Source organism: Panthera leo, chromosome B4, assembly GCF_018350215.1.
Source record: "Panthera leo isolate Ple1 chromosome B4, P.leo_Ple1_pat1.1, whole genome shotgun sequence".
Lineage (NCBI taxonomy): Eukaryota > Metazoa > Chordata > Mammalia > Carnivora > Felidae > Panthera > Panthera leo.
The window spans coordinates 96,546,783-96,561,213 of NC_056685.1; the positions used below are offsets into that span (position 1 = coordinate 96,546,783).

Here is a 14,431-nt window from a genome sequence, read left to right on the forward strand (position 1 = left end):
GTAGCTACATATTTTGATCTAGTAGGCTAAATGTAAGTGTATTGAATTATGTAGCAGGTAATTACTTACATATGTTTGTAACAACACAAATGAGAGCAATTTGAATGTAATCTGTTTCTTATTCTATTTGAGGGCTGCATTAGAGAAGGTTAACTGCTTTAAAAAATAGACCCAAGCATGTATTTGGATCAAACACAATAGAAGTGTTTTTCCTGCTTACATAGCAGAACTGGTGTGAAAACTGGTAGCGGGGCAGGCAGTCATCCAGAGACCCAGGTGGGTTTCTGACGCATTCAATAAAAGAGTTCCAAGGTCACCCTGAAAGATTTAGTTTAGGGGAAAAGAGTATTGAGGAGCTAATGGGAGATGTCTATGGGCTAACCCTGGCAGTGATGAATAGTCATATTCTATTGGCTAGTTACCATATGACCATACCTAACTATCAAGAAAGTGGGATTATAATCTACCCTAGGAAGTAAAGGAAAGCATGGTGAGAAGTTGGCAATTTTTGCCATAAGGACTCAAATCAGAATTTGCTCTATTTCTCTATATAATGAATACTTTATTTGGCTTGTCATTATTCGGAACTTCTATCAGGCTTTCTTTGCTTTAATTTCCTTTATACTATGTCAGATATATTCTAAAACTTAGATCCAAGTCCTGCCTCTTAGACTTATACATATTAGACAAGTGAAGAAGGGGGGATATAAAATCACAAAATTTTTTTTCAAAATTTTAAACAAATAAAGTATGACCATATTATTATAATGTTTTTTTGGCAGTTTAAATTGCAGACAAGTAGGTTAGGATAAAAGGCTTTGGGTGATAAAAAAAGATGTCTTAGTTCAACCCTTATTGCACAGGTAAGGAACATGAGACTTGGCAAGATGAATTTGTTTGTCTAATTCTACAGGAAGCATTTGCAGTTCCTGGCTCTTTCTCAAACCCATCTCTTCCATAACATTATTTGTCATCTTTTTACTTTGTAGTCATATTTTCTACAAAGCATAAGTCATTGAATAATGTCCATCCATTTACAGGGATGAAGTAAAACACAATAAATTATAACTGACATAAGGCTAATATGTTTAAATCGGCAATAAAATAAATCCAACACCTTTCCAGATTTTCCAAATTCACTTGAAGATCCATAATAAGTTCACTGCTTAGTAAAGGGTGTTTTTTATTACTACATTATTTTTCTTATTTCTTCAACAAAAAATAATGGCTTCTAGATAAATCTGCTGCAAATCTAAAATTATATAATTCGTGACATTTGGATTATAAATTTATTATCGCCATGCCAATAAATATTTAAATTAAAAGTTCAGGGGAAATGAATGACAAAATCTGAAATATTGGAAAGTATGTTTCCTTTAAGGAGGAAAGCCAAATCATTATTTTTTAAAAAATATATTGCCTTTTTGGTGGGTAACAAACTCTTAAAAGCAAAATTTAATGGTGTTATTGAGACGCCACCCTAGCAAAAAAGATAGTTCCTTATTTAATTGTCATTGCCAGAGCCTAATCTCATGCTCTTTCTTCAAGGATGTATAAAATGGAAACTGTAAAAGAAAGTGGCACAAGTCTAGCTGTGCTCTAAATCATGCAAACATCAGGAAATGTTGAAATTATGTGGAAATTTGAGGTTATTGTTGCATTTGTTATTATCGCCATTCATGTTTATATCAGACATTAACTGTGGTTGATGATCTTATACCATGAGTGAACCCAAATCATTAGAGTGACACACATCCTTTTTTTTTTTTTAAATTCAAAGAAAACTGAAGCACGGTCTTCAGAATTAGTTTTTCTTTTTTACCTTTTTTTTTTTTTAATGTTTGTTTATTTTTGAGAGGTCCATCTAATTTTGTGATTCTACAAAAGAACAATGGTGTGAAATGTAGATAAAGGAGATAACCAGGCTTCGGTTGCTTTCATATTTACCTGGTCCATGTGGTAAAAGTCTGCATTCAGTTGATTATTTTTTTTAAGTTTATTTATTATTTTGAGAGAAACAGAGATGGCGCAAGTGGGGGAGGGACATAGAGAGGGCGAGAGAGAGAATCCTAAGCAGGCTCTGCATTGTCAGCACAGAGCCTGATGTGGGGCTCAAACTCAGGAAACCGTGAGATCATGACCTGAGGCAACATCAAAAGTCAGAGGCTTAACTGACTGAGCTACCCAGGCACCCTTGCATTCAATTGATTATTAATGTAAAAAAAATATCCAGCAACTATGTGTATGCATCAGGGACATCAAGGGTAAGAGAGCCCATCTTTTAATGTACTGTGGATTGTCATTTATATTGCTTTGATTTGCAAGGATTTTATATGCAACCTCCTGGAGAGTAGAGATATACACTTCTTTTGGGATCCTTTTTTTGGATATACCCTCTTTAAATATAGGCAACATGTGTTCAGACCATCTTAAAAAGCTACAGTTTCATATTCTCCGAAGAATCTGACATGGGTCCCCAAGGTGACAAAGAATATATTTTGAAGGAAAAATAATAAATGGGAGAGTTGAGTCTTTTAACTTTTTTGGAATTTGGACTCTATTAAAATCTAACTGAAGTTTTCATAGGTGTTATGGAAACCATTTCTTTTGAAAAATGCTCACATCATAATATGACAGAGATAGTCAAGACTGTAAGTTGCCACTTTAGTTTGATTATTCTTTTGAAAACAATCTGTGTTAAATATCATTACACAGAACTACATGAAGAGCAAAGAGAATGCATTGAGAAACTGAAATTGCATTTCAGTAATCAATTATTTTCAATTACATATGGCCTCTGAAGAGTTTCTGTGAAGGAAAGTACCTAGAGTTGATTTTATTTAAATTCCGGAATTCTTTCCTTTTAAAAAATATGCATTCTGATATTTTGGTGTATGTAAATTTTTAACTCTCTAACTCTGTATATATTAAGGTACATGGCATCCTAAGTAGGACTATATTTAAAAAGTGAGTAATTTTATTTTTATGGCCCTGGGTATGGCTTCTTTATACTGTGATGAATCTTGCTTTCTGCCTTTTATTTGCATAAGTGAAATCTTCAGTTTTGCATCATCATGTATATTTCCTGCAAATAATTAACTTTAACTTTTTCACTGTACAGAGCTGGCTCTTTGCCTCAGCATATCCCCCTGGAGATTATCAGATACCTGTCTGAGGAGAAGGATTTTCTTCCTTGGCATGCTGCCAGCCGAGCTCTCTATCCTCTAGATAAATTACTGGACCGCATGGAGAAATACAATGTCTTCAATGTAAAAAGACATATTTTCTTCTTTCTTATTTTCAGATGATGAACTGTTGTCTCATTATCTACTTTATGTAACTGATCCTGAGTCATTTGCGTTCCTTCTTCGAATTTGTGTTACCATTTTTGTCCTGATTTTCCGTGCAACACTGATGATAATTACTTGAAGAAAAAATTTAATACAAGCTACTTTTTATTCTGGCCTAAAAGTGTCAATTAAGCTTACATGACTCAGAATTTAAGAACAAATATTAAAAAAAAAAAAAAGAACAAATATACATGGCAAATCCTTAAAGTTCTAACTTACTTTCCAAGAGTTAAAGGGCTCTGTGTTCACAAAGGACTTACCCTGGGTAGAGGGATCCCAAAGATCTTAACAGAATATAGACAGTTTCAGTAAAGATTCTTAGTCATTATTTTTATCCAAAAGGGCATAGTGAATTCAATTCACTTCCTTAATTAACAAGGATAAGATCAACATTGAGGCGAAAGCCCATTCATAATTGGGTCCAAGGGGATACAGGAGAGCAAACAATAGATAATCCAAATAGACATGAAGACATGACAAACATTCCAAAATGTTACCTGACTAGATTTCCTAAACTGCAGCCTGATAAACGCAAACTGCACTGTAGACACCGCCTAATCTGATTTAATAACCATTTTGAATAAGATTGGGATTAACTATGGCTAATGAGTTTTTGGTTCCTAAATTTCTTATCACAGCGAGGCTTTGCATATGAGACTGTGTCTCTGTGCCTCCTATCATCTTTGAGCACCCTTTGGTTCCCTTCGGTTATCTTAGCAGCCTGCCCTGTGTTTTGTAAAATCATCCCATTTTTTATGACACACTGGCTCTGCTGATTAGCCTACATGTTTGGAATGACTCGAGACTAGATTGCCATGGCATGAAATCTATTTATTAGCACTCTGTAAATTGTCTGATGGCTATCAGAGTTGCTTCTTGTTTTCTTCTTCTAAGTCTGCATGAAAATGCCTCTGTTTTAATATTTTTTTTAATTGAAATAATCCTGGCTTGCCTGTTCATTGTCATTAGTTTTGTCTAATCCCTTACAACACACATGCAAAACAAAATGTGTCTTTACAGCTACGGTATAACTTTTATCTGCTAGAGAAAGACTTATTACACCTCTCTTTGCTCTCAACACAGAGACACTGCAATGTTAAACTTCTATAAAAGTAAAATACATTTTTGTGTATATTTGTACTTTGGAATAATATTTCATGTCAGACACCTCAATTTCAGTAAAAGTTGAGAATTGCTTTTACTGTAATTTCAGTGCTTTCATTCCTTTGACAAAATTCAAGGACCACATTAAAGTGAGGAGAGCATATTTTACATTGCTCTCTAATATTTAAATATATCATTAGCTCAATGGATTGTTGACTTTGAAATGCCATATTTTTTACTGCAGAGCGTTCTGAGTATGTCAGGTTCAACAATGCCAGGCTATTGGCTGTGCTTACCTAACTGTTTTGCATTCGATGTGCTCTGTTGACATGAAATGCATAAAAGTTTGGTGCTTATTTTCATAAGCTGTATCTACCCACATTTGTGCATGTGCGTGCATGGATGACATTATCAATATTCCTCAGTTTCCTTGTTGTGCTATAAAAATTGTCATCTAAAATATTTAATAGTGCAAATTACTTAATCATTCAATAGGAAATAAGAAGTAGTCTTCCACCATTGCGATTGTATTTTATCCTTATTTTCTATATTTGAAATACTAAGCTAAATAAAAGTAGAGCATTTATCATGCCCATTATTTTACTGATATTTTAAAGAAGGCTTCTTTAGAAAATATTTTAATCTTATTATATAATTTTAATTATCAGCATGGAGACGTTTGAGACTGACATTATCTTTTTGTCCTCTAACCCCCATTTAGGAATATATTTTAAAGCAAGTTGCAGCAACATACATCAAGCTTGGATGGCCAAAAAACAATTTTAATGGATCTCTTGTTCAAGCATCCTACCAACATGAGTACTGTTTTATTTTCTTATTCGCTTCTTTTCCCCCAGAGCTGTACAATAGCATACTTGTAGTACCATGGTGACTTCAGCAGCATGAGATGATCTGTCTCTCATTCTGCATCTTTCATTTCCCTTTACTGGGAGGCCTGCTGATGTACTCATCAGTGCACAGTTTCCACTACCTGGCACTGAGAACAAAAGCATGTCTTTGTCGTGTTTTAATATAAGATCATCCTTTATTAGTAAAGGGGAGATTCGAACCCATGCCCCTCACTGTATTATTGTTTCCAGAGAAGACTTTTTAGTATGCATAACTTCTACTCTGCCTAACCATCTCTTCCTTAGCAAAATAGGATTTCTGTATCTGAAAATTATTTTTGTGCTGATTATTTACTTCTCTATGGCTTATGTAATAAGTTATCCTTTCTCTCCGGATAATAACACTGCATTTTAATTGTTTTTCCTTTTGATGGTACCTAGAGAGCTACGTCGAGAAGTTATAATGCTGGCGTGCAGTTTTGGCAACAAGCACTGTCATCAGCAGGCATCAACACTTATTTCAGATTGGATTTCCAGCAACAGGAACAGGTAAATTGAACCAAATCCTATATTTCTGATATGATTTAATACTGCTCTCAGATTCTCGGTTGATACATTGCTTTTATCAACTGGAGAAAAACAAGACAAGGAAAAACCCTGCAAAGCCGTGTTTCAGGTTCACAGCTTACAAGGTAACAGCACAAAAGCCACAATACACTTATTTTTGGAACATTTTGTAGAGTTTTAAACTAACTTTCTTAATGTAGGCCCTTATTCTCATAGATAAGGTGTCAGCTTATTTTGAATTTGGATAGCTTTGCTATTCCGTGAGAACAAAATCATTTTATTTAGGCCAAATTCTAAGGTTCTTTACAAAGGTTGTGGTATTTATTCATAAAACACTGTGAGCATATGATGTAAGTGAAGTAGCATAACAAACGTTAATATTAAAAACTAAAACCAAAAAGGTTATAAAAAAGATCTTTACTCTTTTGGTGACCCTTGACAGAGACCTCAAACCTGTATCTTATCTTGGAATTTCACAATATAGGATTTTAGTACATAATGCGATGTTAAAATTGTTTGATAGAACTGCCTTTGATAAAAAAAATATTATTCTAAATGTCACTTGTTAATGTTAATGAAAAGAATATTAAGCATAAAAAAATTGAGGATCATGATCTTTTCACTACAGTTTTTAACCCTTCTTATGTGTCTTTATATTTCCAAGGACGTTGATGTTCCATTTCTTATTACACTTTGGGCAATTTATAATCGCTCTTTCCCAGTCTTTGGCCCCTGTGTTAAGGAGAGTGAGCTCAGAGGGGTGGAAGCTAGGGGAGAGTTTTATTCAGGTGGTTCTATTTTGCAAGCCACGATGGGCTTGTCCCTGATCTGAGTGTCTGGGATGACTCCATGGGAACAGAGAAAGGGACTTGGTCTAGGTGAGCATAGAGAACCACAGAGAGTATAACCTGCTTAGGAAACAAATTGGTTTTTGTCTTGTCGAAAGTGACCTAGGTTTAAATGTAGTATCTACCTGACTCCAGATCAGAGCATAGCAATCCTACTTTAAAAATCTGTGCAAGAAATCTTTCACTGCATACTGAATAATTTGTCCTACTATCTCACCTTCTTTATCATGGTCCTTTTTGCTCTTTAAGTGAACTGTTTCTGGTCTTACCCTGAGCCAAGAAGGAAAATATTTTATCACTATCATCTTTCAATTGATCCATCATGTACTTGACAGTGATTAAATCTGTCACCAGTCTTCTCTAGAACAAAAACATTTTCATTTATTAACTTTTACTAATGATTATCCTTTTTGTGAAGTCTTCTGAAAACTATTAAACTTGAAAATAGTAAAGTGGAAACTTTTTTTCCTTTTTTTCTACTACCTTCTTTAATTCTAACGCATATAGTTGAATGATAAACACATAAAAATTTATCCAAAATCAATACATCCATAATAAGATACATAATCATAAATACATATGAGAAGAAAAGTTGAAAGATATTATTTAAATATTGTGGTCTCTATTTTCTTCCATTTTTTGATTATTCATTTGTTTATTTGTTTCATTTTGCTACACATGCCTTTTCTCAGACCCAATATTTGTTTGTTAACCCTTTAATGAATTTACCCAAGTTAAAATGTATTCTTAACATTTTATTAAAATAACACATTCACCATTGCATTAATGTCATTTCTATAGAGAGTAATTAAGCCTACTATAACTTAGTACCTTTCAATTTTTTTAACATTTATTCATTTCTGAGAGACAGAGAGCAAGCATAAGTTGGGGGGCACAGAGAGAGAGGGAGACACAGAATCCAAAGTGAGTTCCAGGCTCCAGGCTGACAGCACAGAGCCCAATGCGGGGCTCAAACTCACGGACCATGAGATCATGACCTGAGCTGAAGTTGGATGTCCAACTGACTGAGCCACCCAGGCACCCCACTTAGTACATTTAAAACTACAGCTATTGAGAAAATGCTATTTTTTTTAATAGTTCATGTATTTAGCAAAATTTTACTGAGCAACTCTCAATACCAGCTTGTGGCAGAAAGCAAAGAGAAGAGGGAGAGCTTAAAATGAGGAGAAAGTACAGCTCTATAAACAGATAATTGTTCTTTGAAGCAAGAGCTAGGACAGGGTGTGAACACCAAGAAAGGAGGATTGCTGCCTTGGAAGAATCACATTCATCCTCCTGAGGAGTGAGCAGGATCCTGATGGATGGGCAAGGGCAGGCTGGAGGCAGGGGCAAGTGCCCGAGTCCCTATGGTGGGTAGACGGGGATCCCAAGCGGAAGGAAGGCACATGGACTGATGCCTAGTTTAATGAGTGCAGCCCGTTTTGACTTGTGAATTTGAACAATCCATCACTCCCAAAATTCCCTTATAAATGAAAGTTTACATGGAAGTAGTCAGCTCATTTCAGTTTTGATAACTGTGCCATTTATTTATGGTAAAATAATTAAATTGGGGTCTAATACTTTATGGTTCTTTTGTTATTTCCTTCATCATTTTTATATTCTCTGCTTTGCTTTCTTCTACAGCTGGGTAAGTAAACATACTAAGTGGAACTAACTCTGCGTTTACTAAGATTTGCTCAGCCAACCATATGACATGTCACTACATACATAAGTGACCTCCTGCAGTAAGGCTGGCTGGTACTCACCTGTGTGTGAAGATCAGAGATTTAATCTGTATTTTTTTTTTTGCTGACAGCTTAATATTAAAACAATAGTGTAATCCTGTAGTTGATGCTGAATTTAACTTTCTTAAATTGAATCAATGAAGAAGACAAGGTTTCTTTTTAAATGTTCCTGAAGTAATACACCAGGCAGTTTTGTCTGTTTCCTTGTTTGTGTTTAATGGGAACATTAAAAACCATCTTTAAAAAAAGCCCTGGGAGATGCTGTATATTTATGCTAATAAGCCAAAAGGACACTGAGTCATGGAATTAGCAGAGATTGCAAATCTGGGGTGCTGTGCTACTTTACGACCTCATCTTGATATGCTGGGGAGGTAGGTCAAGTCAGTGACATTGGATTTAAGAAAATAGAATGGATTTGAAAGTTGGTGCAGGGAAAGGTAATGGAACCAAAATGTGCATTGAAAAGCTAGAGGATGGTAGCAGCAGAGAGAGAGAGAAAAATTCAAGAATTACAGTGAATGATAAATTGAATGAGTCGACATTCTGGTCCCTGTTAATATATTCAAATGCTCCAGTGTGTTGAATTGTAATGGTGATGTCATGCATAAAAATGGATGAGCTACATTCAGGTCTTGTTAGGCTGTGATTTGGGCACTGAGTTCAGCAGAACACCACATTTCAGAAAAGAGACAAATTGCCAACCATTCAGTAGAGAACAATACAAATGATAAAAAGATCTTGAAAACACGAGCTGCAAGAGGAGGTTGTGAGACCTGAAAATTGCACTCTGAAAAAAAAAAAAGACAAGATGATAGCCTTTTTATGTATAAAAAACATAATAAAAAGGACAGAAATTGGTTTCTTTCACTGATTGGTACAAATAAACAAGAAATAGTTGGCATAAGCTTCACTGAGTAAAATATAGGGATTATATTATTACTGCAGGTGAATTATTATTTAAAATTTCTGTAGTAAAACACTATTGGGATTGTACAGTTTAACCATACAGAGATGACAATATGGTAATGTGGGGTTTTATTTAATAAAAAATTTAACCTTAAATTAAATGTGTGTCCACAATAACACAGCCTCTTAATTTTGTGATAAAGTGTTATTTTTCAAATAATGTCAAAAAGTAATATTTAAAGCTTTAAGCCAATACAGAGTAAAGATTTAAAGTATTTCATTTCATTTCAGGGGTAGGGTGAGGGCCAGGGGCAGAGGGAGGGAGAGAAAGAGAGAGAGAGAGAGAGAGAGAGAGAGAGAGAGAGAGAATCTTAAGCAGGATCCACGCTCAACACGGCGTCTTACACAGGGCTCGATCTCACAATCCTGGGATCAGGACCTGAGACAAAATCAAGACTCAGACGCTCAACCCACTAAGTCACCCAGGTGCCCCAAGTATTGAATTTTAAAAAGTATTCAATAAATAGTGATATTCATTCCCTAACATCTCAATTGATAACTGGTATCATCACTTTACTTAAAAAATATCTTGGGAGTACATAGGTGACTCAGTGGGTTAAAAGTCTGACTCAGCTTGATTTCAGCTTGATTTCTCACGGTTCATGAGATGGATCCCTGCTTCAGGCTCTGTGCTAATGGTGCGGAGCCTGCCTGGGATCCTCTCTCTTCCTCTCTCTCTGCCCCTGCTCCACTTGTATTCTCTCTCTCTCTGTCTCTCTCTCTCTCAAAATAAATAAATAAAAATTTAAAAATATCCTGAAACTGTGGAATACCTTATATATTATGGGCTATCAAAAATGCATATTGAATTGAAATGAATTGGACATTTATTTTGAAATGGAAAAGTTAAGGCCATTCCATAATAAAAATTATAAAGTAGAGGAACTTCTCTGGTGCTTTGCAACATACATAATACATAAACTTCACTACTCATGCAATTAATTATGTTACTGATACTATTGTCTTTAATGATGATGATTATAATGAAAAGTATAGTTGTGTATTGAGTGGTTAGTACATTTCAGGTGTTGGACTAACTGTTTTTTGTGCATGATCTCCTTTTTATTTCATATTTATAGAAAACAAATCTAAAACTCACACAGGCTGTATGACTTGCCAAGATTATATAACAATAGGTAGTGGATCTGGGTCTCCACTCCCAGACTGCATGTGATTCTGTCGTGGTATATCAAATTACCATATATCAGTAATATATGTTCAAAAAAGGATTAAAAAACAAAGAAAGGACTCTCAGAACTCAAGGACTCTCTACAATGAGTATAAGCAACAGTTTTATGTAGGTAGTGCTCAGGAATCAGCCTGTGGTTCTCAAATCTGGTCATGTATAAGGATCATTGGGAAGAGCTGTGAAACAGTTTGCTGGGCCCCAGCCCCAGAGTTCTGATTCAGTAGGTTGAATGGGGCCCAACCATTTGTATCCATAACAAGTTTCAGTATGATGCTGATGCTGAATCAGCTGGCCTGGGGACTATGCTTTGGGAACTACAGGTATAGGGAAAGGCTACTGTCTTCAAAGTCAAAGACACTAGTGATCAAATTTCAGCTGTGCCATGGAACGACCTGAGGAAAATCACTTGGTTTCATCATCTGAAAAATGGCAATAATATTAGTAACCAAACAAGTCATGAGAATTATATAAAAGAATGTCTGCTTATTAATTAGCTTTTATAGGAAATCATAAAACATGAATCATCTTTGAAGTTGCCCTCTGTTTTGACCATACCCTGTGTAATAGATGGTATGAGTTTTATTTATTTTTTTAAGTTTATTTATTTTGAGAGAGAAAGAGAGGGAGAGAGAGAGAACATGCACATGTGCACAAGTGGGGGAGAGGCAGGGAGAAAGAATCCCAAGCGGGCTCCGAACCTTCAGCATGGAACCTGACATGGGGCTTGATCCCACCAACCATGAGATCATGACCTGAGCTGAGTTGGCTGCTTAACTACGGACTGAGCCACACAGTGGCTAACCTGGTGGTGTTAGTTTTCAATGGGGAAGGTAGGAATAGGTATAGAATAGAGCAGTATAGAATGCTTCAATATCAGATCTTCTCTGTAAGTTTTGGGGTTATAAGCATGTGACCTGTAACATAAAATACGGAACAAAATATTACCATAGAGATCTTCAATTAAGAGAATGGGTACGTTTGCCGTTTTTCTCTTGCTTTAAGAAATACTGCCTGGCTTGGCCTCTAGGTAAATATTTCTTTGTACACCCTCCCTTTAATTGGCTGCTCATGTCCCTCCATCAGGCATAGCTCATTGTATCTCACAGGAAAAGAGCTCCAGTTAAGGTCCTTTCCTTTGTGTCTCCCTCTGTCCATCAATGTTCACTTTTCTTATGTGAGAACACAAAGGGGGACAGACAAAAGGCTCTTTTTGCTACGGTCTGTGTGTCTGGTTCAGAAACTTCATGTTTTCTTCCCCTAAAAACATAGATCCTAACTTATTGTCCATGTTCCCAAGTTATTATGGTCCTATTCCCTTTGTTCTTTATGATGCTTTTTGTATTCTTCTTACTATAAACTGTCCTGTGATAAGTTTTCATAAGCCAAAGTTATACCAGCCAGACCTGCCATTTTAGTGCTCAGTTACCAGCACAAGCATTTCGCAGACAGGTGAACCCAGCAGGGAGTCTGTATGGAGTAATGCAAAGGACAGGGCTGCCCAAACCTCGGGCAGGGGGGTGGGGGGCAGGGGTGAGGAATCAGGTTTGCTCCTAGTTTGTCATTAGACAGCTGTGGCTTTAGAGGAGTCAGTGTTTACTCCAAGTCTCAACCTTGTTTCTAAAGCAAGGGCAGTGCCCCCAAATCATCAGTGCTTACATCAGATATAACAGTCCAAAATTTAATACTTACTGTGCATGAACATAAAATCATACATCTTCCTTATGATTTGTCAACTTCTGGTTCTCCTTTGATTATTGGTATATAGTTATTTGATTATTATAAAGCTTAAAGCGTATGTCTTCAGTTATTCATGTGTTCGGTAAGTATCTATCGAGCAGCTACTCTGTGTTGGAACTGTGCTAGATGCTAGACACTGGGAAGGCAAAGTTCCTTCATTCAACTAATGCCGGCCCCATTACTTACCTGGCACTGGGAATATGTGGTTCATGCCGTGACATACCCCAAAGGTTTGTGGTGGGGGCAGGGAGAGAGTGTAGGAGGGAGACAGGGATTGTTCAGAGTAATCATACAAAACTAAAAATGAAACTCAGAGAAGCGCAACCAAGAAACATGTGGTGTTCTGAGAGACTGTCATAGGGGATTTGACTAGATCAGAGAGACAGGGAAACCTTGCAGCCCTGAGAGCTAGTGGTGGAAATGAAGCCACATGGATATATTTGACTGAGGAAGGAAGACTGAGAGGAGTTAATGATTGCTTGGATATAAAGGGGGAAAAAGGAAGGCATTCATGACAATTCACCAGAATAATCCAATAGAGCTCAAACGTTTACACATATGAATTGCCAAAGATAACATTTTTAAGTCTACCTCAAAAACTCTCCACCATATGTGAAAGTAATTGCAAGGATTTACCTTTCGGTATAGTGTAAATAGACATTTTTCAACAAAATTCTTTCAAAACTCTAAATGTATCCAATGGAGTTGAAACACCCTAGCTATTATATACCTACCATTAGCCATTTAAAAATATGATTTATGTTCTTACTTAATAGCCACACATTTTATATTATTCTTTTCTCACCAAATTGTATTCTAATATAGGATATTTTTGCTAGAAAATCCTTTTGGATCACCCTATCATACTTTTCTGCAACAAGAAACACATATCACACATACAGACACACACATACACATAGTTTTTTCATGTCATAAAATCCTGTGTTAATTTTTTTTTCTAAATTGAGTTTTCATTATAATGTTACTTGTATATAATTGATCAACATAAACACATGGCAAACTTTGATAAATAATCTCCAAACATAAAAATAAAAATTGTTAGAGATGTAAAATTTGAGATTGTCCTTTTTATTTCCCAGTTTATATATTCACAGACAAATATTACTCACTGCTAGAATAAGAAAAGTTTCACCATGCTTTATGTTAAAGTAGAAACTTAAGAACTTTTTTTTATATGTTTTATTTATTTTGAGACACACAGAGAGAGAGAGAGAGCGCACACACAAGTGGGGGAGGGGCAGGGAGAGAGGGAGACAGAATCTGAAACAGGCTCCAGGCTCTGAGGTGTCAGCACAGAGCCCAACATGGGGCTCAAACCCATGAACTGTGAGATCATGATCTGAGCCGAAGTCGGACCCTTAACCAACTGAGCCACCTAGGCACCCCATTACCGAGAAACTTTATACAGAAAACTAAATAGATAGGAATGGAAAGTGTTATATTATAGCAATGTAACACTTCTTTTGTCTTTCCGAGTGTTGTGCCAAAAATTACATAGGAATTGATCACCAAAATTTTTAAATTATCACCTGACAATTTGCTTGGGCATTTCTTCAGATTTTGTGGAAACAAAGAATTAAAACAAAAATTGAAAAGTCATTTTCTAGATATCAACATCAGTATTTTGACTTTTTACTTGATATTGCAGTACAATGCATCCTCAGAAGATACAAGATGAGTGAATGAGAAATATGCCTTTCTCCTGGAAAATGAGGGAAAGTGGAAGAAGGGTTTTTATGAAAAGAGAAGTATCTATATGAAAGTTTAGAATGTGGAACTTAATTGCTGTAACACTACCTATAGCCTTAAAGGGATAATGAATAAAGATATTCTTTAAGAAGTCTTACCTGCAGAGACAGGAACACCTCATTTTAAAGGCCATGGGACTAGGATGTGGGCAGAAATGGCAAGAATGAGAGATATATTAATTTGTCTAGGGAGAGAATATAACGTAGGGAAAGAGTTCAAGGTGAAGAATTGAGAAATCACAATATTGAACACCAGCTGGGTAAAATCCAGACATGAGTTATAGCCCTTGAAGCTTAACATTTCCAGT

General features: G+C 35.9%; 1 protein-coding gene across 1 annotated transcript in view; it reads left to right on the top strand.

Annotated features, from left to right (window-relative positions):
• The window catches only part of TRHDE (thyrotropin releasing hormone degrading enzyme), a 379,106-nt gene that overhangs the window by 342,887 nt on the left and 21,788 nt on the right, over positions 1-14,431 (top strand). The window contains exons 13-15 of the mRNA XM_042944643.1: positions 3,122-3,269; positions 5,176-5,273; positions 5,744-5,851. Coding sequence (XP_042800577.1) covers positions 3,122-3,269; positions 5,176-5,273; positions 5,744-5,851 — 354 coding nt within the window. The remainder of the gene's footprint in view (positions 1-3,121; positions 3,270-5,175; positions 5,274-5,743; positions 5,852-14,431) is intronic.